Source organism: Raphanus sativus, chromosome 7 (genome assembly GCF_000801105.2).
Source record: "Raphanus sativus cultivar WK10039 chromosome 7, ASM80110v3, whole genome shotgun sequence".
Lineage (NCBI taxonomy): Eukaryota > Viridiplantae > Streptophyta > Magnoliopsida > Brassicales > Brassicaceae > Raphanus > Raphanus sativus.
In genome coordinates this window covers 4,401,786-4,424,577 of record NC_079517.1, presented here as the reverse complement: position 1 = coordinate 4,424,577, position 22,792 = coordinate 4,401,786, and the positions used below count along the sequence as shown (strand labels likewise).

At 39.4% G+C, this 22,792-nt stretch overlaps 6 protein-coding genes across 7 annotated transcripts; 3 read left to right on the top strand and 3 right to left on the bottom strand.

Moving 5' to 3' along the window:
* Positions 1 to 1,445: 1,445 nt before the first annotated feature.
* LOC108817854 (uncharacterized) lies at positions 1,446 to 4,294 on the top strand. 2 transcript variants are annotated; one of them, XM_018590672.2, is made up of 3 exons: positions 1,446 to 1,646; positions 2,092 to 3,996; positions 4,096 to 4,294. In XM_018590672.2, the coding sequence occupies exons 2-3, from the start codon at positions 2,142 to 2,144 to the stop codon at positions 4,140 to 4,142; spliced, it is 1,902 nt and encodes a 633-aa protein (XP_018446174.1). In that variant the 5' UTR covers positions 1,446 to 1,646; positions 2,092 to 2,141; the 3' UTR covers positions 4,143 to 4,294. The 2 variants fall into 2 exon arrangements, with proteins under 2 accessions (XP_018446174.1, XP_018446175.1); XM_018590673.2 differs by lacking the exon at positions 1,446 to 1,646 and adding an exon at positions 1,665 to 1,961.
* Positions 4,295 to 5,080: 786 nt separating this feature from the next.
* On the top strand, positions 5,081 to 5,842 carry LOC108815951 (uncharacterized). The gene has a single exon (XM_018588495.2). The coding sequence runs from the start codon at positions 5,187 to 5,189 to the stop codon at positions 5,757 to 5,759; it is 573 nt and encodes a 190-aa protein (XP_018443997.1). The 5' UTR covers positions 5,081 to 5,186; the 3' UTR covers positions 5,760 to 5,842.
* A 20-nt stretch (positions 5,843 to 5,862) lies between these two features.
* Positions 5,863 to 14,162, bottom strand: LOC108815950 (annexin D6). Its single transcript, XM_018588494.2, has 4 exons — positions 14,029 to 14,162; positions 6,886 to 7,031; positions 6,584 to 6,802; positions 5,863 to 6,482 (listed from the first exon to the last, which is right to left on the bottom strand). Exons 1-4 carry the CDS (start codon positions 14,102 to 14,104, stop codon positions 5,967 to 5,969), a joined length of 957 nt encoding a protein of 318 aa, XP_018443996.1. The 5' UTR covers positions 14,105 to 14,162; the 3' UTR covers positions 5,863 to 5,966.
* A 443-nt stretch (positions 14,163 to 14,605) lies between these two features.
* On the bottom strand, positions 14,606 to 16,646 carry LOC108816019 (annexin D7). Its single transcript, XM_018588572.2, has 4 exons — positions 16,491 to 16,646; positions 15,833 to 15,978; positions 15,513 to 15,731; positions 14,606 to 15,315 (listed from the first exon to the last, which is right to left on the bottom strand). The coding sequence occupies exons 1-4, from the start codon at positions 16,564 to 16,566 to the stop codon at positions 14,806 to 14,808; spliced, it is 951 nt and encodes a 316-aa protein (XP_018444074.1). The 5' UTR covers positions 16,567 to 16,646; the 3' UTR covers positions 14,606 to 14,805.
* Positions 16,647 to 17,677: 1,031 nt separating this feature from the next.
* LOC108816035 (BTB/POZ domain-containing protein DOT3) lies at positions 17,678 to 20,649 on the bottom strand. The gene is made up of 6 exons (XM_018588596.2): positions 20,359 to 20,649; positions 20,197 to 20,266; positions 19,066 to 19,970; positions 18,532 to 18,796; positions 18,322 to 18,450; positions 17,678 to 18,231 (listed from the first exon to the last, which is right to left on the bottom strand). Exons 1-6 carry the CDS (start codon positions 20,496 to 20,498, stop codon positions 17,839 to 17,841), a joined length of 1,902 nt encoding a protein of 633 aa, XP_018444098.1. The 5' UTR covers positions 20,499 to 20,649; the 3' UTR covers positions 17,678 to 17,838.
* A 612-nt stretch (positions 20,650 to 21,261) lies between these two features.
* LOC108818309 (ras-related protein RABH1e) lies at positions 21,262 to 22,714 on the top strand. The gene is made up of 6 exons (XM_018591244.2): positions 21,262 to 21,499; positions 21,672 to 21,742; positions 21,819 to 21,907; positions 22,094 to 22,205; positions 22,326 to 22,416; positions 22,531 to 22,714. The coding sequence occupies exons 1-6, from the start codon at positions 21,383 to 21,385 to the stop codon at positions 22,666 to 22,668; spliced, it is 618 nt and encodes a 205-aa protein (XP_018446746.1). The 5' UTR covers positions 21,262 to 21,382; the 3' UTR covers positions 22,669 to 22,714.
* The last annotated feature ends 78 nt before the right edge of the window (positions 22,715 to 22,792 follow it).

Genomic DNA, 22,792 nt, shown 5'->3' with positions numbered 1-22,792 from the left:
GAAAAGATACACATGATTTTAAAACCATATGAGTAAAAAGTATCATTTAATAATATATATATATATATATATTAAACTATATACCATATAAAATTATTCTACTTGAAATAATAAAACCCGACTATATCATATTTTGCTCTACCACTATTTTACGATTTTGACATGTTGGGCCACAGATATTTCTCTTACATATTTCTTCTTTGTTAAAAATATTAATAAAAGATCATAGTGCAATACTTTTATACATTGCTTTTATAAGTTTCGAAGAAAGACTCATGATAAGTATAATGATATTATCTAACCGTCATCTTTTTGTCAACTCTAACATTCGTTTTACCTTTACAGTATACGCTTAGAGTATTGTTGTTTCATAAAACGTTCATTATGAACTTCATCTTTTTGTCATAGCTTAAAGTAATATTTAAACACAAATTTATGCTATAAATTTATAATATATAGACTGTGCTCATAACAAACTTTTTAATGTTACTGAATAACAAGTTTAATTTATATTAACAACATGTTATTCAATTCAATTCAAATATTAACGATAATCCCTAAAACCATAACTCTAAATCTAAACTATGTACCATTTATTAAACCTTTATAAAACAAGAAATCATTAACATTAATGATATTTTCAAAGGAAAAAATATATTTGAAAAAGGAAAATCTTACAATATATAAGCTTAAGATAATACCCGGAGTTTATAATTTGTATTTTGAAATTAAGCTATCCAATTGGTTTTCGGTTTGATTTCAATTTTTAGGTTTCAGAGATATATGATATGTTAGGCAATTTATAAAATTCAGTTTAATTTTGGTTTCGTTTTTTTCAGTTTGATTCGCGATTCCGGGTAAATGTGCTCAAACCTATACTATCTGATATAGAAATTCATTTTTTAAATATTATTTTAAATTTGGAATCTGCGCTTCTAAAGCTCTTTTGGATATTTACATAGTTTATACTATTAAAAAGACTAAAATTTTAATTACAAAAAATCATTTCGGGTTGGTTCATTTCGAGTATTTAAATTCAAAAAATTAAATTTTAATATAACATATAATTTAATATTATTAAAACTAAATTCGTTTTTAATATTATAAGATTTATTAATGGTATTTTAAAATTAATAAATCAGTGATTTTGCTAAAAATAAATAATAAATCAATGATTTTGCTAAAACCTAATAAAAACATGACAAATAAGCAAAATCACCTAAAATTAAGGAAAACATGATAAATCAGCAAAATTACTTGATAAATAATAGTATAGATAGATCTCAAAATCTCTTAAAACTCTTGTTTCAATACATCCCCTAAATTAATTTGGTAAAAAAAAAGAATAGACCGGTGATACCGAACCGGACAAAAACCGGATCCGACAGAAGCAGAGACAGGGGAGCGTGAGTAAAATTGGAGTTATTTCGATAATAGGGGTTCACATAAATCACTTTACTCTTCTCTCTGTCCCAAACTTTTTCACAGACAAGAGAGAAGATCCATCTCTCTCATCTCTCTCATCTCTCTCCCTTGTTCAAATTGAGCTGTTTTTTCTTTTCACTTCCAGTGTCCCGATCGAAGAAGAGAAACTAAATGCTTCTTCTTTCTTTCTAGGGTTACTTTACCAAATCTCCTAATTCTAGGTATCTTCTTCCTCTTAGCCTTTTCTCTCAAGTCAAAATTCAGCAAAAGATTAAAACTTTCTCGTTGTTTCTTAAATGGGTTTCTCGAAAGCTTCGTGCTTTCCTTGTAAAAGGGTCTGCCTTCGTATACTACATAGTTAGCTGATTTTTAAGAACTTAGATCTTACTGTTAGTCACATTTGTAATCCCCAGTGTTTGAATAGATCTAATTGACTCGAGCAGTGTTGTCTTTTCTCTGTTGATTCCACCTGTCTCCTTGTTCCCCCTCTCTCTAAGATTTTTGAATTTTCTTTTAGGACCACTCGATTTCACCCTGTAAGATCCAGTCTCTCACCTTTCGCTTTCATTATTTGATTAGTTTAAAAAAAAATATATATATTATTTTTATTCAAAACTATATAATGAAAGATTTGTTCTTTGGTTTTTGTTTTTTTTTTATGTATAGATTAATAATTTGATAACAAGATCAAAAGAAGCAGCAAGAAGAAGTAAGTAATGGAGAAAGCATCATCACAAGAGTGTCCATACCCAGGATGCTTCTTCTGCGTAATGAAAGAAGGAAACCCAAGCAAACGAAGGTCCTGCATCCTCAAGTTCTTCCGCGACCTCCCTTCCCAAGACGACGACGGCCAAGTCCTCCCCATCAGCGGCCTCTGGAACACCGCCATGGCCCACCCCAACGACCCCGAGTTCATCGACCTCGGCATCTTCCAGTGCATGTCCGCCCTCATCTGGAAAGGCCTCAAGAACCGCCGCTGGCTCTCCCACGACCAGAACATCTACATCCCTTACTACGCCGCCCACATCATCGGCTCCTACACCATGAACATGGAGGACTTCGCCGAGCGAGCCGTGGAGGCCGGTGTCATCCCTCCCCTCGTCGAGCTCCTCAGAGGCAGGCTCACTTGGGTCGAGCAGAGAGTTGCGGTTCGTGCTCTAGGGCATTTAGCTACTTACCCTAGCACGTTCGGTTCGGTTGCTAACCACGGGGAGATACTTGAGTTGGCTGTGCAGCTCGGGATGAGCTCGTTGGAGATAGTTTATTCTCATTTTTATCAGTTCCCTGATAGGAGGTTGAGTTACCATTGCGATCTGCTGACGCGTGGCATGGGAGGTGTTGAGATGGAGTCTAGAAAGGCGGAGGAGTGGGCTAGTCAGCTGCAGTGTTGGTCTCTTCAGCTTATAAACTGTTTCGCGTTTAAACCTGAGTTTCTTCCCGCTCTGTGCAAGGCTGAGTTTCTCGTGAGTCTTCCCGTTATGTGGGGAGGGCTTGTGAACGAGAACTCTCCCGCTGGGATTGGTTTGCTTAGAACGATCTGTCAGCATAAACTCGGACGTGGACCCGTCTCTTCTTGCTCTGGAATGATGGAGGCGTTGTGTAACATCGCTCGGTCCTCTGATGATTGGCAGTACATGGCGATCGAGTGTCTTCTCTGGCTGCTCCAAGATCCGAGTACTTCTCACAAAGTGGTTGATAAAGTGGTCCCCACGCTTGTGGATTTAGCTGAGATCACGAACTTGGGGGATCACAAGAAGCTGGGAGATGCTATAGTGAGTGTTCTTCAAGAATGCGGCGGCGGCGGCTCCCGTTCGAGGGAGTTGATAGAAGAGACTGTGAGTTCTAGACAGAGGCTCAAGTGGGAGAAGAGTATGCCTAAAGAGGATCTCCACATCAAGCAAGCAGCGGCTTTAGTCGTCAAGCTCGAAGGAAACTCTCTGTTTTCTTCGGGAGACATCGCAGGCGCGGCGGAGAAGTACTCTGAGGCTTTGTCTCTGTGTCCGATGAGGTCGAAGAAGGAGAGAGTGGTGCTGTACAGCAACCGAGCGCAGTGTCATCTCCTGCTTCAGCAGCCTCTGGTGGCTATAAGCGACGCCACGCGCGCGCTCTCCTTGCACAACCCTGTGAACAGACACGCCAAGAGTCTCTGGAGGAGAGCTCAGGCTTACGATATGTTGGGGTTAGCTAAAGAGTCTCTGTTGGATGCGATTCTGTTTATTAACGAGTGTTCTCAGTCGAATGATCCGGATCTGTCCATGAGACAGAACAAGGTTCCTGACTACGCGGAGAGGCTGGTGAAGAAGCAGATGAGGGCGGCTTGGTTGTTTAAAGAAGCGGCGTTGAAGCATGGAGGTGTGCATAGGAAAGGGGAAGAGAGGGGAGAAGTGTATGGGAATGAGAGCGATGATTCGGAGTGGGAGACTGCTAGTGAGAGCGATATTGGAGATGATGGAAGGGATCATATGGGTCTTGATGATGAGGAGGAGGAGGAGGAGGAAGTTGAAGGCCATGGAGAGAAGTGGAAGAACCGTGATAAATCTAGTGAAAAAACTGAGAAAACTTCTGCTAAAGGTGATTAGTTGCATGATTATGAATGATTAACCCATTGTCTCTGATTTCAATTTAGTTAATAGTTTTTTTTTTGTGTGCCAAACTCTTGTGTTTATTCAGGTATGAGGCATGGATACAGCATTAAGCTAGCAGAGGAGGAAATGTGAAGAAGACCTGAAACAATGGGTTACAACAAGGTCCTTGAAAGAAGTTGAGAAGAAAAAAAAATTGTTTTGTTTTTCCAGTGATTTTATTTATTTTTGCTTTGGTGTGTATGTAAGAATTATTCAAGAGAAATGTGAGTTTCAATTTGTATAAATTACATTCTCTCTTGTCTTAAGATATGATTTTGTGGTCTTCTAAAAATTGGAGATTGTAGAATTCTATGACTGGATAGAGATTTTAGATGAAAAAGCATGTCTTGTTTTGTGAAAGATGTAGCATTCAATCCACGGTGGATGACACTAGAGTAAAATTTGATTGGAGATAGGAAGATATGTACCAAAACACTATCCATCTTTTACTTTTGGTTTTAGATGATCTTCAGACTTCTCAAATCTTTTTCACACGAAATTTATCATATACTGTCCTTTGGATATCAACAGGGGTTATGTAGTATGTACTGTCCCTTTCATATTGGGTTGCATGTGAAAACATATTTCAAATTAAAGTATTTTTGCACTTTTCTTATGTAATTTTTTCTTTTTGAGTCAAATTCCATACTCATTTCTACACAAGTAGTCGAGTGGTGTCTAGCATAACAATGTTCCTAATTAAATTTAATCATGTTGACTCTATTTCAAAACAACTTTCGGCTATTGGATGGTATCCATGCGAAATGTAATATGTTAAAATTTGCATTAAACTTTTGTTTTTTGTAAGTGGAAACAGAAAACTCTCTATATGGCGATGAGGTGATCAAATTATCTCCCAACACTATGGGCAAGAGTCATTTATTATTAAATCGACCCTTGGATCCTTACTCCTTAGTGATGTTCAAGAGTTTATTTTATTAAATAAAATCGTCACTAACATAATAATTCGAATATTATAATTGATTACAATGTGGAAAATTTAGTGTATAGTTTCCTCAAAACATTCTCCATATATAAATACTGGCGATTTGGCCCATGCACATATTCATAACACACACCTTCATATTCTCTTGTAGAAGAAATTAGATTCTTGATTTGACTGGAAAGTTTCAAGAAATGGGCATCGGTAGGAACCTTTGTTCTCTTAAATTTGATGTTAAAATCGTGGAAGCCAGAAACGTAGAGCTCAAGTCATCACCAAGCTCTCTCTTCGTTAGATTCCATCTCCACGCAGGGAGTAACCGTAAGGTTGAACTAAACACCGCAGAGATCTGTTCCAGATCAGACGAAGAGGTCGTGGTCTGGAACCAATCATTCGGTCTGGAGTGCCAAGGGAACGAAACCGCCGTCGAGGAACTGAAGCAAGAAAGCGTAGTTTTCGAGCTAAGGAGAAGGAAAACGACATCGTTTATGAGGAAATGGTCTAAGTCGGATTTGGTGGGTAGAGGAGAGGTTTCTTGGAAATCGGTTATGGAGTCTGATGAGATGGAAATAGAGAGATTTGTTGTGATGGGTGAGACGAAAGATTGTAGTAAGCCTCTTATGTTGAAGATAGCTTTAAAACTCCAAGCTTCAAAGTTGGTGAACACCAAGAGAGTGGAAGATCTTTGTGGGTGTAAAGATTGTAGGAACTGTAATTGCTTAGATTATGAAGCCTTTGTTGTGGCATGTGCGTTAGATGGAATCTAGTTTGTAATAAACAAGATCTAATTCAAAGTAATTTGAATGAGTTGTTATAACCAACCATAAATAATTAATGTTTTTTTATATGATTCAAGATCCGAATAAATTGTTGCAATGAAACGAGAAAACAAGGGATCAGTTACCAAAAGATAATGACGAACACTTATCAATCATGCAACTGTTTTATTAAGACAATGATAAGATGATGTTGTTTCAAGAATGGTCATGACCGAGAAGGGCCAGAAGCATATCCCTGTAGTCACCAGAAGTGTCATTAGCAATGGCTCGATCGAGAGGAATGCTATTCCTGCGTAAGTATTCCTCTTTGATCCGCTCCATGTCGACTTCTGCTCGTGTAGTGACCACTCTAGTGAGTGCCCACTCGTCTGTTCCCAACTTGTTGATGGCTCGACGTAGAACCTTCTCATAGTACTTCTCTGGATATGTCAAGCATTTGATTGTGGTTTTGAGTAACTGAACATATTCATTTTCTGAATCTTCCTTCAAGTACTTGTTAATGGAACTTCCAAACTTGTCCTTGAAGTGATTAAGGGTGGCCATGATCTGAGCTTTGCTCCTTGTTGTCAAGATTCTGATGATATCTTCATCAGTGTAAGCCTTCTCACTAATCTTCTTGTGAAGTGTCTTAGCTTCCGAAGAAGCCAGCTTCATGTTGACCTCATCAGCGTTTCCATCGTACCTAAATGTGCTCACAAGAGGAACCAATAGCTGCATTTTTTTTTCACAAGTTGTTAAATCAAAGCAACAAGAATGGTGTTCAAAAAAGAAAAAAGCTCAAGAATATATGTGTGTGAGTGTTTTATGTATACCTTTCGGATGTCTCCAGATGTGTGGTATGCAACATCCTCCTCAAGAGAGGTCTTGTAGCGAGCTTGGTATGCTTGCTTGGCCTTGAAAAACTCAATGGCAGGTCTAGTACAAGCGATTTCAACAAGAACCCAGTTGTTTTTGGCGAACATCTTGGTAGATTCTTTGGCCAAATTTGCATCTCTCTCCACTGGCTCAAGAGTCCACAGCATCACAGCTCTCTGTTTTCAAACAAACTATTTAGTATACTCAGACCAAAATAAGAGAGAGAAGATATAGAGATTTTTTGTTTCCTTTGGCAAACCTCAAAATCACCGGATAGCTCTTTGTCTAATTCGTTGAGAAGGTTTTTATTGTAGTTAGCTGCATAAACAGCTCCGATGTGGCTACGTTGCGCTGCATTTCTATGAGCCAGGATTGATATGATCACCCCCTCGTTGGTTCCCCAGCCTGGGCCACATCCACACAAGCAAAAATATAGTTAGGAAAATCTCAACAAACTGGACGGTTACAAAAAGTTTTGTTTTCCATGCATTTTTGTATTTTACTAATGTCTTTTTATTAAAAATTGATTCCATCGTCAGTAACAAAACACTTAAGTCTTTAATTCATTGTAACAAAAATTTGTGACTGAAATTCGGGAAATCGAGTTTTGCATAAACTTTGAATCCTTTGAAATGAAAAAAGAGGTTACCTTTTTTTTTTTTGAAACACACTTATATTAAATGATCAAGACAGAGTCGTTGCAGCCATTAAAACCAGTTCAACAGATAAAATCTGCTTTGCTAGCTTATCAGCTTCAGCATTTCTCACACGAGAGATCCAATGAAATGAAAAACAATCAAATGAGGAAACTAGAGTGGTGATATCAGCTAAGATCCCATAGAGCCCAGCCAAAGATGATCTTGAGTTGAGCGCTTTGACGAGTACCGCCGAGTCCGATTCACAACGAATCCTTGAGAGTCCAAGGTCTCTGCATTTTCCTAAAGCTTCACGAATGGCGAGAGCTTCAGCTACCAGTGGTGACCTCACATTGTGAGCAGGAACAGAGTAAGAAGAAACTCTGTTTTGTGATTCCACTATCCATCCAAGACCTGCAATTTGACGAGTTTCATTCCAAGCAGCATCTGTTCTGATGAGTACAGAGTTCGATGGTGGTGCGCCTGGGGGCTTCAGATTATGTTTCGCCGGAGGAAGTGTCGCTTGGCTAGATCCCCACTCGCGAGCCATTGCAATGGCTTTGGAGAGAGTTTCGTCTGCAGTTTGCGGTTTTCCATTGAAGACTAAGTTGTTCCTTGCAATCCATATACTCCATAAGATCCAGGGGGCTAGTTGTCCTTCAGAGACGCCTGTCGGTGGTAGGTTCTTCCTCGCCGTTATCTCCATCCACAATCTCCTTAAAGCTATAGATTCATTGTACTCGATACTTGGGAAAACAGGGGCAGAGAGCCAAATCTGTTTTGCAAAAGTACAATGAAAGAACAAGTGATCTATAGTTTCCGGTAAGTTGCAACGCTTACATTTTCCATCAACATTGATTTGTCGAGCTCGCAGGGCTTCTCCAGCTGGGATCGCGCCGTGTAGGACTTTCCAAGCAAACAACTTTGTCTTTGGTGATGTTTTCAGGTTCCACACAGCTTTTCTCCATTCGAAAGTCAAGTCTTCTTGTGATATGACCATGGAGTCTGTTCGGTGTGAGAGGGCGCTTGCATAGCCTGTCTTGGTAGTGTAGCTACCTGATTTTGATCCGATCCAGGAGAGCTTATCCGGAGCTCCCGTTAAGCTTGGTTTAATAGCTAGGATTTTTGCTTCTTCATGCGGTAGAACCAACTGTATCAAGTCAATGTTCCAAGTCCCACTATCAGGGAGTAAGAGATCAGACACTGTAAGATTCTTGAACTCCAGCGGAGCCGGTCCCATAGGTCTCTCCTGTGCCTCCACGCTAAGCCACGGTTTCTCCCAGATATTAATGCTCTCACCTGTTCCCACTTCCCAGCTTGCGTTGTTCATAATGAGGTCCCGTCCAGTAAGCACTCCTCTCCATCCATGGGAGATAGCACTTTTCGTTGTGACTGTGAGAATGTCTTCAGTTGTGCAGTACTTCCCTATCAAGATGCGTCCTAGTAGGCATTCCGGATTGTTGATGATTCTCCAGGACAGTTTGGCTAGAAATGCTTCATTGAAGCTCTGTATATCTCTGAAGTCGAGACCCCCTTGCTCCTTTGGTCGTATGAGCTTATCCCAAGCAATCCATGCCATTTTCTTGCTGTCCATACTGTCATCCCACCAAAATCTGGTAAGGGCTGATTGGATTCTCTTACAAAGAGACACCGGAAGCTCAAAACAGGACATGGCGTGTGATGGTACTGCGGAGAGCACACTTTTGAGCATCGTCATCTTCCCGGCCGTTGATAAAAATCTGTTGGACCATCCCCGCGCTTTTTGTCTAATCCGATCAACAATGGATGAGAACATGTCTCCTTTTGACCTTCCGAAATGTTCCGGTAAGCCGAGATACTTGCCAACTCCTCCTTCCTTATCAATCGACAGGATGTCCTTAACGACTGCTTTTAAAGCTCTTGGCGATTTGTGGGAGAAGGAGATCGAAGATTTCTCCGTATTGATCGACTGGCCCGATGCTTCCTCATATCGTTTGAGAATATCCCGTAAAGCCTTGCTGCTCTCTTCGCTTGCCCGCACAAAAAACATTGTGTCGTCTGCAAATAAAAGATGGTTTACCCGAGGAGTCCCTCGAGCTACCTTAATCCCTTTGAGAGATCCATCTTCTTGTGCTTTGTTACATAAGCCCGAGAGCACCTCGCTGCATAGTATAAATATGTAGGGGGAGAGTGGGTCTCCTTGACGGATACCACGACTCGGTGTGACTCTTCCTCTAGGAGAACCGTTAATGAGGAAGGAGTACGTAACAGTAGACACGCATTGCATGATCCACGAAATACACTTAGGATGGAAGCCTAATCTCTGAAACACCAGCCTTATGTATTCCCATTCAAGCCGGTCATAAGCTTTACTCATGTCGGTTTTCACCGCCATAGAGCATCTCTTCTCCGCATCAGACGTCTTGAGATAGTGGAGAACCTCGTGGGTAATAAGCACATTATCTGATATCGCTCGGCCCGGTACAAAGGCGGACTGATTTTCCGAAACGATGTTCGAGAGAAGTGGCTGGAGTCTCTTTGTCAAGATCTTGGAGATGATCTTGTAATAAACATTGCAAAGCGCTATCGGCCTGTACTCTGAAACACGTTGCGGGCTGGGTACTTTTGGAATCAGCCGGATATGCGTTTCGTTTATCTTGGGAGGGAGACTGTCGGTGATGAAGAACTCTTGTATCTCCTTCACTATGTCCTTTCCGATGGTGTCCCAGTTGGTGTGAAAGAAGCTAGCCGAGAAACCGTCTGGCCCGGGTGCTTTGTCAGCATGTATGGAGAAGACCGCTTCTCTAATCTCGTCAGCGTCCGGGATAGAGATTAGTTTGATGTTCATTTCTTCGTTCACCATTGGCGATAAGGCATAATTAACGGTTGCTTCTCTGTTTCCTTCGATGGCTTGGAACAGATCATGAAAGTAGCTCACAATCACTTGTCCTATCTGATCTTCTTGAAATACCATTTTTCCCTCCATATCTTCTATCACAGTGAAAGCATTCGTCCGTTTCCGATTCTTGGCAGTGGCATGGAAGAAACCCGTGTTCCTATCTCCGAGGCTAAGCCATAGCAACCTGCTTCTCTGTCTCCAATATTCTTCTTCGGAAAGGTAGGCTGCATTGAGCTCATTGGAGACTTTTGTGATGAGAGCAGTGTCGTTTGCCGGATCGGTCATTGCCTTCTCCAGCTCGACCCGTTTCTTCTCTATCTGTTCCCTGCTATTTTGGTATTGTTTTTTACTCCATTGTACCAAAGCTGACCGAACAACCTTGATTCTGTCATTGACAGAAATATTTGGGTCCGAGTTCCAAGTTTGCTTGATTAATTCCTTCACCTCAGGATTGTTCTTTAGCCTCCTATCATAGCGGAACAGGCCTCTTCTTTTCTTCTTGTCTGGTTCGAAGAAAGACAGGATGGGCTTGTGGTCCGAACCTTCATAAGTCAGGTATTGAGAACGAGCGTTTGGGAACATCTCTGCCCAGTAGCTATTGGCTGCCGCTCTATCCAGTCTGCACCTTACTAGATAGGTGTCTTCCCCTGAGCCTCTTGTGCCTCGCCAGGATAGACAATCTCCAGAGTGCCGCAAATCGTATAGGTCTCCTTCTGAGTAAAAGGACCTCATATCAACGAAAGATCCTTCGGGTCGTGCTGGTCCCCCGTCTTTTTCCGCATTATTGAGCAAGTCATTGAAATCCCCTGTTACAAACCAAGGAGCGTCTCGTGACAGGTTTCGTTCAAGTAGCAGGTCCCAAAAAGCCTTCCTTTTTGGTTTATCAGAGTCGCCATAGATAAAAGAGGCATAAAAAATTTTTCCTTCAAATTCAACACAAGCATCAATACAATTTGCGGACGAGTCCAAGACTTGGAGTTTTATCTCTTGTTTCCAGAAAAGAGCTAAACCTCCTGCTCCATGTCCTGTTGGTGGGACTAGATGCTGATTCTCATACAGTAGCTGTTCCGTCTTCTTCTTGACGAAATCATCGGGATTTTTGGTTTCCATTAGGAAAAGAATGTCTGGGAAGATATCTCTCTTCATCTCCCTTAGACGTCGAACTGTCCGGGGATTCCCTAACCCCTGACAGTTCCAGCTCGCCACTTTTAAGGACCGAGAGGAGATGGATTTTGAAAATCCATCCTTCTCTTCGAAGTTGCCGGTATCATGTTGCAGATAGGCTGGTTCTCTGAGTTTGTTGAAGTTACTGCATCACGAGAGCTTGAAGTCTGAGTTCGAGAAGTTTGCTTTTTTCCTTTTCCATCCGCAGTAGTCATTCTGCTCTTTGCAGTTGGTGGTTTTGTTTGCTGAAGCTTCCTTTTCTTAGAGCTGGACCCAACAATCTGTTTCGGGCTCTGTTGAATTTTGCGCGTGCCAGGTGGCCGTCCTGGTTTCCTCTTTGCTGAAGCTCCAGTTGGAGCCTCTATTCTCTTTTGTGGTTTCGGTGGGCCAAGTCGAAGAGCAGCCGGGATCCTCTCTCCATCATGTTCATTCACAAGAGTTACATCCTCATCGCCCTTGTCTGTTTCAATGGTTCTCATCCGACTCATAGGTGGTCCAAGTCTGAGAGAAGCTGGAACTCTGTCCTCAGACAGCACTCTCTCCGGAGTGATATCTTCACCTGCATTGCTTGTCTCCATTAGAGCAGCTTTTGTTGCTATGCGCACAGCTGATTCCTCCATCTTCTCTGCTGCTAATCGCATTCTTTCTCGTCGAGCTGCACTTTCCGTTGGATCAGCAACTTGAGTATACTGAAGCATTGCTTCTCTTACTTCCTCTCTCGCTACATTTAGCGTTTCCTTTGGGATGTGATGGGCTCCTTCTGGGTTGGAAATTACTCTGTCGGAGTTAGATAGGTCTCCATTTGCTCTGCTCTGTTCTTCTCTCCTTGATGGTCGTCCTCTCTGGATGGGAGAGTAGTAATTTGTGTCTCTTTTCTCCAGATTCTCCCTAGGGGGTCGAGAGGACACTTCCTTGTATTGGTGGCCTGTTTCATTCAGGTGGGACGACCTACTGCCATAGCTTCTTTGCCTTTCCTTAGACGCTTCTCTAGTGTAGCCGCGGCTAGAAGTATCATAGCTAGAGCGGTATCTACGTCTTTCTTCTAGTGTGCGACGAGCATCATGTCTGTGATCTCTAGGATCGTAGCTTCGTCCCCGTCTGTACTCCTCCCCATTGGGGTTAGTTGCAGAGAAATGATAAACATCAGAATCAGTTCTTCGTTTTTCATGCTGGGGTTGTGGGTCTCCGTTTTCAGGATTTGCTCTGTTTTTGAGTTCCAGAGCTTTTGCCTCTCTTTCCTGATGCTTGGCAATCAAGCAGTCGTGGAGCTCATGGTCCAGTCTGAGGCATTTAGAGCAGTGTTTCTCGAGTTTTTCGTAGACAAAGGTTGCAGTGACTTCATCTCCATTGGAGTAGTCTATCATTGAAGATTTTATCAGCGGTAGCAAGCCATTGACTTGAACCCTCATCTTCATTGAAGTAGGCGTTATCTCCATTTTTTCAAAGACTCCAAGATTATCACCTAGGTCTTCTACTGTCTTCTCTGACCATAAATGGATCGGTATGCCCTGAATCTTGATCCAAAAGGGGATTAAAGAGGGGAACTCTTTAGCAGTTGTTGGCTCCCATCTCTGAACAATGACCATCCATCTAGAGTAGTGATATGGTCTTTTCTCGAGGACTGCAAGTAAGTCCTCCTCCTTTTCAAATTGGAATTGGAACATGCCGTTTCCAAGGTCAGCCCCTACTGGTCTAGTATCGGACTTCCATAGCTCCGTGAAGAAAGGGATGAGTGACCAGACTTTCTGGGTTGTTCGGTTTGTTACCCTACCAATGAGGGTGAGGGAGTACTTCTGAAGGAGCGCTGAGTTGTCCGGCGCCTGAGCTCTGATAGATGGTTTTCTTGGCGCCTGGTAGTAACCAGTGGCAAGTCCTTTGCCTTTATCTTCTTTAGAGTATCTTCCAGCCATAGTTTGTTGTTGTAGATTTCCGATGGGTTACGCCGTCGCTTGTTGTGGGGAGGAGTTGTGTTGCTCGTTTGCGTCGGCGTTATAGTTGTTTCTGAAGAGAGAAAAGCTGAATTTCAGTGGAGACAATATGGCTAGTTTGAAATCTTAGTACAGGAATCCCTGTTTCAGAAGTGTTTTGTTGGCTAAAAGCTCATCGGAGAAACTTTAACGGTCCCCATAGGAGCGTATTCCGGTAACGGCGGCAGCTGGAACGGTCCCTCCGACGGTCGTCGGGGGAAGAACCCGGTGGTCCAAGCTCAAGCCTTTGTAATATCCAGAGGTCCCTTCTCAAAAGAGTACGCAATTTGAAAAAGCAGAGGATGTTGCAGGTGAACAGTTGCCAAAACTCAGTAAAAAGTAGAAAGTGTCAGGAAGGTAGCTGCTCCGAACCGCTGGGTAAAGACTGTCGTTGGTAAAAGTGTCTGGGAGAGAAACTTTTGCTTCTCTCATCTAATGTTCAGCATTTGTTTTACTGGTATGAAAAAAAAAAAAAAAAAAAAAAAAAAAAAAAAAAAAGAGGTTACCTATATAATCCATTTCTTACAAAAACCTATATATACATTCATCAGCCAAACTAGCTAGACATATAACATAATTAAACGATCAAGCATTCAAACCCCTCATGTAAGAGAAAAATGATTTGGAAATAGATTAAGGTTACTGAATGATATATAACCAAACTAATAATTTTAAGAAAAATGTAAAGGATTCACTCTATCAAAGCATCAAGCTGAAGTCTAGTTTTAACTTTTAATCAAGAGAGATTAGAGGAAAACCTTTAAAGGCCTTGTGGAGCTGCTCGGAGTCTTCTTCGGGAAGAGGAACATTTGCAGGAATTTTGAGAGACGCCATCCTTCGACCACTGAATATTCTCTCTAGTTTTTTTTTTTGGAATGAGAAAGAGAAACTGTGGGACTAGGAACATGCACATCGTCTTAAATAATGAAATTAAATTCTCTTTTTAATTAGAAAATAAATTAGTAGTAATTTACGTAAATATGTAAAAAGCAAAACTTTTTTTTATTACTACAGGCTGTGTAATACATGTGACAGAAAAAGTCAAAAATAGAATTGGCAAAAGGGGTATTATATCTTTGCTTTTTTATCATTAGGTGACTAAAAGCATTTTTAATATGGAATTAAAATATTTATAGACATTTTACTTTTAATAAAAATAACTATACCCAGAGTGATGACTGAACATGCATTTGGCTTTCAAAGATAATTACGGAAAGAATGATCTGAGCTGTGAAAAAATTCTCATATTTTGTTGACCAAACAAAAATCATATGCTACATTTTTTGGACTAATAATCATATGCTATATTCTTTGGTTTATTTTGTGTTCAAAAAAAAAAAAAAAAATTCTTTGGTTTATTCAGTTCTGAGAAAGATGAAAGAGTGACATTAACTGCTGAAATCAAACAAAAGAAACTGAAAACACTCATAAATCATTCAACATTACCAGGTTGTATGCAAGACCAATCACAAGTTCACAACTGTTTTATTAAACACAATAATAATAATATTTTGCTCGCAAATATTGTTTTAACTTCAAGCATGGCCATGTCCGATAAGAGCTAGAAGAATATCCTCATAGTCTCCATGAGTGTCTTTGGCAATGGCTCGGTCAAGTGGGACACTGTTCCTGCGTAAGTATTCCTCTTTGATCCGTTCCATGTCGAACTCAGCTCGTGTGGTGACCACTCTAGTAAGTCCCCACTCGTCAGTTCCCAATTTATTGATGGCTTGACGTAGAACTTTCTCAAAGTACTTCTCTGGATAAGTCAAGCATTTGATCACGGCTTTAAGTAGCTGAACATATTCGTTGTCGGAATCTTCTTTTAGGTATTTTGTAATGGAAGTTCCGAACTTGTTTTTGAAGTGAGTGAGTGTTGCACCGATTTGAGCTTTGCTTCTTGTTGTCAAGATTCTGATGAGATCTCCATCATTGTAATCCTTTGCCTCCATCTTCTCGTGAAGTATCTTAGCCTCAGACTTTGCAATCATCATGTTTACTTCATCTCCATCGTACCTAAATGTGCTCACAAGAGGAACCAAGAGCTGCATAAACAAGAGCATATGTTAAGAACTTATTTACATAGCGTATGAACTAGCTTTTCTAGGAATCCATGTAAGACTATTTATCTATTCAACAAAAGATATGTAGTAGTACCATATGTTTTTCAAAAAAGTAGTAGTTCCATATATTTGTTTTGCATTGGTTTTGAGATGCAAATTCATAAATTTTCATATCATACCTTTCGAACATCTCCAGATGTATGATATGCCACATCTTCCTCAATAGATGTCTTGTAGCGAACTTGGTATGCTTGCTTGGCCCTGAAAAACTCAAGTGAAGATCTAGTACAAGCGATTTCAACCAGAACCCAATTGTCTTTAGTGAACATTTTTGTCGATTCCTTGGCCAAATACGCATCTCTTTCCGCTGGTTCAAGTGTCCACAACATCACAGCTCGCTATATTTCATTTTCAAACAAAACATTAGAGTTTACAGATCTGTCGTACTATATACTAAAAGAAAACAATAATATATACAGAACTTGAATCTCTAACGAACCTCGAAGTTACCAGATAGCTCTTTGTCTAATTCCTTGAGAAGATCCTTATTGTAGTTAGCTGCATAAACAGCACGGATGAAGCTGCGTTGCTCGGCATTTCTGTGAGCCAAGATTGATATGATCATCCCTTCGTTGGTTCCCCATCCTTCATTGGACAACTCATAACATAATTATTAATTCATGTTTACCAAATTTCAAGGAATAGAAGAAAATGTTATGATTGCAATATTATTTGAGACTTGCAAAGTGATAACACATTGCCATTAGGAGAAAATAGAGCATCCGGATGGAAAATCTTAGGAGAGTTATATAATTTTCAAAATTGTCAGGTTAAAAAATGTAATTATAAAATAATAGAATTCATCGTTGGTTAGAAGATCTCTTGTACATATTGGTTTTCAAACCAAATTATATCTCTTAATCAAGAAAAGTATTAACATAATGAAACTCAGATTTTTATCGTATCAAATACTACTGAAAGGACCTATAGATCAATAAAACAGACCAGTAGATCAGAGATATAAACAAAAAGAGACAAACTGGTCTGATAAGAAACCTATTGATGATGATCAACCATATTGTTAATCACAAACGAAAAGGAACTCAATCGTATAACACGAAATCTAAGTTATGAGATGAAAAGAGAGAGGAGTAAACCCTTAAAGGCCTTCTGGAGCTGCTCTGCGTCTTCTTCTGGAAGAGGAACATTGGCGGGAACTTTGAGAGACGCCATTTTTTGGACAAGTGAATATCTCTATCTCTCTATGTTTTTGTTCTTTGTTTTCTGAATGATGTGGTAGATCCGTAGAGGCACAATGTCTTGCTTAAATACTGAAACGGAACTTAAATTTCAATTAAATAAAATCTACTATAGTTGTTAAAAAAATCTACTATATTTAAAATTCAATTGAAAAGGCTTGGCAATTTAAGGAAATCAATAAAAAGAAAGAAAAAAATCAATACAGTTGGCAGAAAAGGAAGTTAATCAGTTGAAAGTATGATTAACTAGTAATTAAGTTGAATGCAATATATGCTAGTAAAATGAATTGGCAATAAAAGAACATTAATAAAAAGAGAAAGAGAAAAAGAAAAAGTAAAAGGTAACAGGCAGGCATAAGCAGATTTTAATTAATTGTAAATGGGTTTGATTAGTAGTTGAGCTGAAAAATACATTTGAAGTGAGATATTAATCATAGAATGGGTCAGAAGCTTATGATTTAGATTTGCCACGTTTTAACTATTAAGAAGTTATAAATTTTAGAATACAAAAATAGTTATCATTCAAGATTGTGAAAGACACGTTTACTTGCTTTTGACATATACAAATTATATTTGTTTGGACATATAAAGAGAATATAAATCCAGGATTCATTCTGTTGAGCTATACAAGATGCATAATTTGACAGGTCTATGTTAAGTATAATTTGTGATGTTGTTTCTATTGGACTGGATTTTTGTATAAATTTAACTACTACTAATATTAATTTCGAAACTGTAAACTTCAAAAATTGAATTCATAGTTATATGATATCTTTTCAGAATTAAGAAATCGACATAAACAAGGTTTTCAAGGCTCATGACCTCATGTCATTAGTTTTTTGTTTAAACAACGTGGTTGGTGCTAAGCTAAACGTGAATGAGCAGTTGGTTTGTTTGGCAACCAAATACGGAAAATGTTGATAAATAAACATAACGTAACGTCATTGACTCGTAACAACCTAGTTGTTTCCGTCAACCATTTACACTTACTACGAAATTATATAGTTTAGTACAGTCGCTAATGACGTCGTTATTGTATATACTTTAGTAAAGAATGACATCTTTAGTCACACACTGATAAAAGATGATAGAACTTGACTCTTAATATTCCACTTACCTTGTGTTTCACTTTGGAACGTTACACAAACTTTGTTTTTTTTTATGAAAAGTACGTTACACAAACTTAGCTCAATGATTGTGGTGCATCTCTTCTCAAAGAATCCATCAGTAAAGCACAAGCTGTGGCTTATGACATGGACATTCTTCTCCTCATCAAGCTAGTTCTTGGTCCCGTGGAACTTCGTCGTCTTCGTGGCGTATCTCTTGTTTCATCGTCTTCTCGTTTCATCTGGAATGATCTCTTCACCTTTTGCCAACTTAATCCCCAGTACTGTGTGCTCTTCTGTTTGCTACTATTTATCTTCTCGTACTCTTGTTGAAGCTCATTGTAATCGTCCTGAAGCTCTGCCATCTTTAACTTCACATTCTCCAGCTCTCCCTTAAGTGTCCTTACTTCACTATCTCTTGATGTTTGTTTATCCTCACGACCGTCAGGGTTCTCTTCATTGTTCCCGGCTTGCTTCTCTTGCATCATCATCCTCATCTTCACTTGTTCCGAGAATAGCACTTGAGTGTTGATCTTGTTCATGATGAAAACAACTCGCTTATGTTAGCTCCTTAACTTCAAGAACTACTTATGTAATCAAAGTTGCTTTATTATCACATATACCTGGACGATAGTTCTCAAAGGCAACCGATCATTTTGTGCAGCGTGAAGGCACGCATCAAGAGATAGTTTCTCACAGTTCATTGTTTTGCACAGTCTTCTCCTATCATGCTCTGATAGTGAAGGATGAGTCTATAAAACAAGGAGGAATTAGTTAAATGCTTTTTTTAAAATATAATTTGGAGATGAAAATCACAAGAAGATAGCTACTACCTTGAGAAACATATCAATTGCTCTATAGAGACCGTCATGGCATTTCCAAGCGTTTTCAGGCAACATTTCAGCTAGAACTTGAAACTTGGTGATGGATAGACATGGATCTTTTGCAATCTCGGCTAAGTAATTGTCCAATAGCTTTGTAATGCTTGGCATTCCTTGGACCTGTTGTTGTTGTTGCTGCTGCTGCTCATGCATTACAAAATACTCCAGAATCCTCTGCACCGCGTCCACGTTGTATATTGTGTACTCCTCATGTGAGCTGTGCATAAATCAACAAAGAGTTCTTTAGTTCAAGTACATAACATCAATGTCCAAAACCACAATATATAATATTATTTTGGTTTCAGCAGTCATTCGAACCGGAGATCTCTAACACAATGGTCATAATCCTTTCCAGTTGAGATAACAACCTATGGTATTTAACATCAAAGTTGTGCCGATTACCAATTTGGAGTTCTTAATATATAAATATTTTATTTTAAGAGAAAAAAAAAACATCAAAGCTGTTTAAGAGTAGAGTTTTCTCACCTGGATCCTTTCTGTTGATCTTCATTCTTGAAATTTGGAATCAGGAGGTCACATACATTAGCATCTTCCAATGTCATACCAACCCGCTTCTCAAGATCAGATACCAAAGCTGGTGATGCAGAATACACAATGGCTGTCTTCAGTAGCCTCAACAGAAACTGGCATGGCACTACTGCTCCAGGTTGCGTAGGAAGCACGCTTACTAAACTTTCGATGATTCTCTTTTGTTCTTGACATCCTAAACTGCTTTCCTCTGCTCTTTCTCGTTCAACACTGAACTGCAACTCATTGTTTCCTGACCCGTAGCCTCGTATACCTTCCATATCATCATCGATTAGCGGCAACCAGTTCTCCGCGTACTTCATGATGAGTCTACTTATAATCTCCGGTTTACCCCTTCTTGCGTTAATAGTTGTTACAACTCTCATGAAGTGATCAAGTTGAAGGTTGGCTATACCATTGTATAGACTTCTCTCATTGTTTTCTACATCATCTTCTGGTACGTCATGACTATCATTACATGCTTTCCAAGCAAGCAAGTCGCAGCATCTCCTTACAATCTGGAGGTTTTCTGCCCATGGAGATAAGCTTGTACATGATCTCAGAACAGTGAGTGTGTCTCTCCATGAGGCAAGTACTACAAAAGTTATGAAACCGTCTGTCTTGGAGATTAGATTCCCGTCTTGAAATTCTTCAGTCATGTCCAAATACTCTGATGCACATCTCAGGGCAGCTGCGTTGTGAGGATTCAAGTCAAGCCGGAGACCGTAGCAGAATTTGAGAATGGTCTCAAATGTTTCTGCTCCACCTGGGAAGTTTTCTAGCTTGAGATGATATCCATTCCCAGAGGATGATGGCTGTAGCTCAATGTTGCTTATGTAACCACATTTGGAGATCAAAGGAAACTGTTGAAGATAGAAAAAAATATGATAACTAGACTCATATGCATATATATACTGATAAATCGGGTTTGAACGAAATAATTTTTAAAAATCGATTTTAAAAAAAAGAATTGGCTAAGCGTTCAAAAAATCGGTCTAGGCGCCTAAACAATAGTCCTCTGTCTAAAACTGCGGCCTAACAATTTCTTAAACATTGCGTACGCCCTAAAGACTGTGCTTGGACTAATACCTTGTGTGCTTGGAAGGTAATATCGTCGATTTGAATAGACAGATCATTAGGGATTTGAGACTTGACATACCTACAGAGAGATAGATTAATCCACTAGTTAGCTATGTACCTAAAACTCTTCCTGGTTATAGTTTCTGCACTATGTTAAAGCTTATAACATACCAGGAACGGTCTTTCTTCTCGAAGCTGTTGGCTAATGCAACAACTCTATGTGGAATAACAATGCTTTTATTACAAATTTGATCAGAAGCAGTATCATTATCATCAGAGCTCTTCAGCTGGCTTGGAGATGCTGAATCCATTCCCTTTTGATCTGCAAAACAATGAAAAGAAGGTAATTTGGAAACACAGGGGTGTGTGTGCTAAGACAGAGATGAAATATATAAATGTAGAATAATGAGAGTAAATGTTGAGAAGATAGTATGTGGCTCTTGCACTGTATACGTTGAGAGAAACAGTTGTGTTGTTGCTTTCGTTGTAGAAGAATATTTAGGAAGCTATTGATTTTGAGGGGACAGAATGTTTGTCAATTAAATAGTACTATTTGTCTTTGTCAAAACCAAAATCTTGTGGTCTGGTTAATCTTGGTTGTATATGTGTTTATGACAGTTGTTTCCCTCCCCCCTTGGGAATAAAAGCGCAAAGAGTATTAGGTATCGGAAGAATGACAAAGACGTTCACACAAAAAGAGAACACTAGTTAGAAGTGAATCGTTACCAAAATAAATCACAAAGGTGTAAGGTCCTTATCATACTGAAAGAAAATTATCGGCTAAATAGCCTACAACACGAAGCTAACAACAGTTATCTCCTACAATTTTACCAACTACAGAGTGCATCATGATGATTCTCTAATATGAAGTGTTGTTAGCTCAAATTCATGCAACTCCTAGAATTTTAAAAAATCTTGACCAAAAGATAAAAATAAGTTACCGCTTCATTTCGTTCGACGATAGAAAAAAATACTTTTAGGGAAATTAATTAATAAATGTAAAGGTTGGGGGTCTCTTAATGAAATAATAAAAAGTTGAAGAACTATATAATAGCTTCCGTGGTTGGCGGTTACAATTTGGGCGTCGAGAGAGCGATCTAATAAACGCGTCTAGAATCAAATCAAAACCTCCCTCGGGGGTGCCTTGGTGATTCTCAAAACTAAATCGCAAAACTCAGATCTCGAGAGGAAGAAAATGGCGGCGGTTACACCATTAGCAAAGTACAAGCTGGTCTTCCTCGGGGATCAATCCGTCGGCAAGACCAGCATCATCACTCGATTCATGTACGACAAATTCGATACCACTTATCAGGTTCGTCAATTAATCGCGCGATCTACAGCTTTATTATTATTAATATTTTTTTCAATTGGAATGCATAATCTGTGTGTGTGTGGGAGAATCCGATCAGATTCAAATAAATTATGCGAAGGGATTTGGTTAATAGGATCTGAAATTGGGTTTATTTGGGGATTGCTGGTTGCAGGCAACTATTGGGATTGATTTTTTGTCAAAGACAATGTACATGGAAGATAGGACTCTTCGTCTCCAACTCTGGTACATTCTTTTTTGTTATATATATTTGGGTTTGCGTTTCATTCAGTAAGCGTTCTGACTTTTATAATGGGCACAGGGACACTGCTGGACAGGAGAGGTTTCGGAGTCTGATACCAAGCTATATCAGAGATTCTTCTGTTGCTGTTATTGTCTATGATGTTGCTAGTAAAACCCCTTCTTCTTCTGCTTTTCCTTGCAAATTTTCTTTCTTTGCTATACAATCTTACACTGTACCCTTTTTAAAAAAAAAAAACATAGATAGGCAAAAAAAAAATACTTTCATTACTCATAGATTTTGCAAGAATGAATACTTATGTAAAGTCTCCTGCTTTTTTTCTGCAATGTGTACAGATAGGCAGTCGTTCTTGAACACCTCCAAGTGGATTGAGGATGTTCGTACAGAGAGAGGTAGTGATGTCATCATTGTTCTCGTGGGTAACAAAACAGATCTCGTTGACAAGAGGTACCAAAACACCTTGACCCCCCAATGATACACCTTATAGAAGCATGAATGAATGATTAAGTTACATGGAAGCTTTTGTCATTCACCTATCAACTAACTTGTCATTTCCATTTTTGACAGGCAAGTCTCGATAGAGGAAGGAGATACCAAAGGTCGTGACTTTGGAGTAATATTCATAGAGACGAGTGCGAAAGCTGGATTTAACATCAAGGTAAGAACCAACTAACTATCTATCATCACTACTGTTTAAAGATGTTGAGATTTCTTTTGATAACGTTGTTTTGTGTGTATGTGTTTATTCTTTTGGCATTTTGGAAACTTGTAGCCACTATTCCGCAAGATATCAGCTGCATTACCAGGAATGGACACACTTTCAACGAGACAAGGTGATATGGTTGATGTCAACCTTAAGTCATCGACTACATCTCAAGCGGAGCAACAACAAGGTGGCTGTTCGTGTTGATTGGATTTAAATATACTTTAACTGCAACAGAGTAGACAGATTTTTTTTTAAAAAGAAAGGATTCATAACTTGATGGGATAAATAAATTCTGGTATAAGGAAAGAGATTTTTACTAGGCAAACTC

What these genes read in the sequence shown, in the direction of transcription:
- LOC108816019 (XM_018588572.2), bottom strand. Translation starts at nt 16,566, where the DNA reads ATGGCGTCTCTCAAAGTTCCCGCCAATGTTCCTCTTCCAGAAGAAGAC. An exon ending in AGCTATCTGGTAACTTCGAG is followed by an intron (nt 15,732 to 15,832) that starts GTTCGTTAGAGA and finishes AATGAAATATAG; the next exon opens with CGAGCTGTGATGTTGTGGAC. An exon ending in CATCTGGAGATGTTCGAAAG is followed by an intron (nt 15,316 to 15,512) that starts GTATGATATGAA and finishes TTGTTTATGCAG; the next exon opens with CTCTTGGTTCCTCTTGTGAG.
- LOC108815951 (XM_018588495.2), top strand. Translation starts at nt 5,187, where the DNA reads ATGGGCATCGGTAGGAACCTTTGTTCTCTTAAATTTGATGTTAAAATC.
- LOC108818309 (XM_018591244.2), top strand. Translation starts at nt 21,383, where the DNA reads ATGGCGGCGGTTACACCATTAGCAAAGTACAAGCTGGTCTTCCTCGGG. An exon ending in ACTCTTCGTCTCCAACTCTG is followed by an intron (nt 21,743 to 21,818) that starts GTACATTCTTTT and finishes TAATGGGCACAG; the next exon opens with GGACACTGCTGGACAGGAGA. An exon ending in AAGCTGGATTTAACATCAAG is followed by an intron (nt 22,417 to 22,530) that starts GTAAGAACCAAC and finishes GGAAACTTGTAG; the next exon opens with CCACTATTCCGCAAGATATC.
- LOC108816035 (XM_018588596.2), bottom strand. Translation starts at nt 20,498, where the DNA reads ATGGATTCAGCATCTCCAAGCCAGCTGAAGAGCTCTGATGATAATGAT. An exon ending in TTACCTTCCAAGCACACAAG is followed by an intron (nt 19,971 to 20,196) that starts GTATTAGTCCAA and finishes TATCTTCAACAG; the next exon opens with TTTCCTTTGATCTCCAAATG. An exon ending in CTTTGAGAACTATCGTCCAG is followed by an intron (nt 18,232 to 18,321) that starts GTATATGTGATA and finishes ATCATGAACAAG; the next exon opens with ATCAACACTCAAGTGCTATT.
- LOC108817854 (XM_018590672.2), top strand. Translation starts at nt 2,142, where the DNA reads ATGGAGAAAGCATCATCACAAGAGTGTCCATACCCAGGATGCTTCTTC. An exon ending in TGAGAAAACTTCTGCTAAAG is followed by an intron (nt 3,997 to 4,095) that starts GTGATTAGTTGC and finishes GTGTTTATTCAG; the next exon opens with GTATGAGGCATGGATACAGC.
- LOC108815950 (XM_018588494.2), bottom strand. Translation starts at nt 14,104, where the DNA reads ATGGCGTCTCTCAAAATTCCTGCAAATGTTCCTCTTCCCGAAGAAGAC. An exon ending in GCTCCACAAGGCCTTTAAAG is followed by an intron (nt 7,032 to 14,028) that starts GTTTTCCTCTAA and finishes GATGTGGCCCAG; the next exon opens with GCTGGGGAACCAACGAGGGG. An exon ending in CATCTGGAGACATCCGAAAG is followed by an intron (nt 6,483 to 6,583) that starts GTATACATAAAA and finishes AAAAAAATGCAG; the next exon opens with CTATTGGTTCCTCTTGTGAG.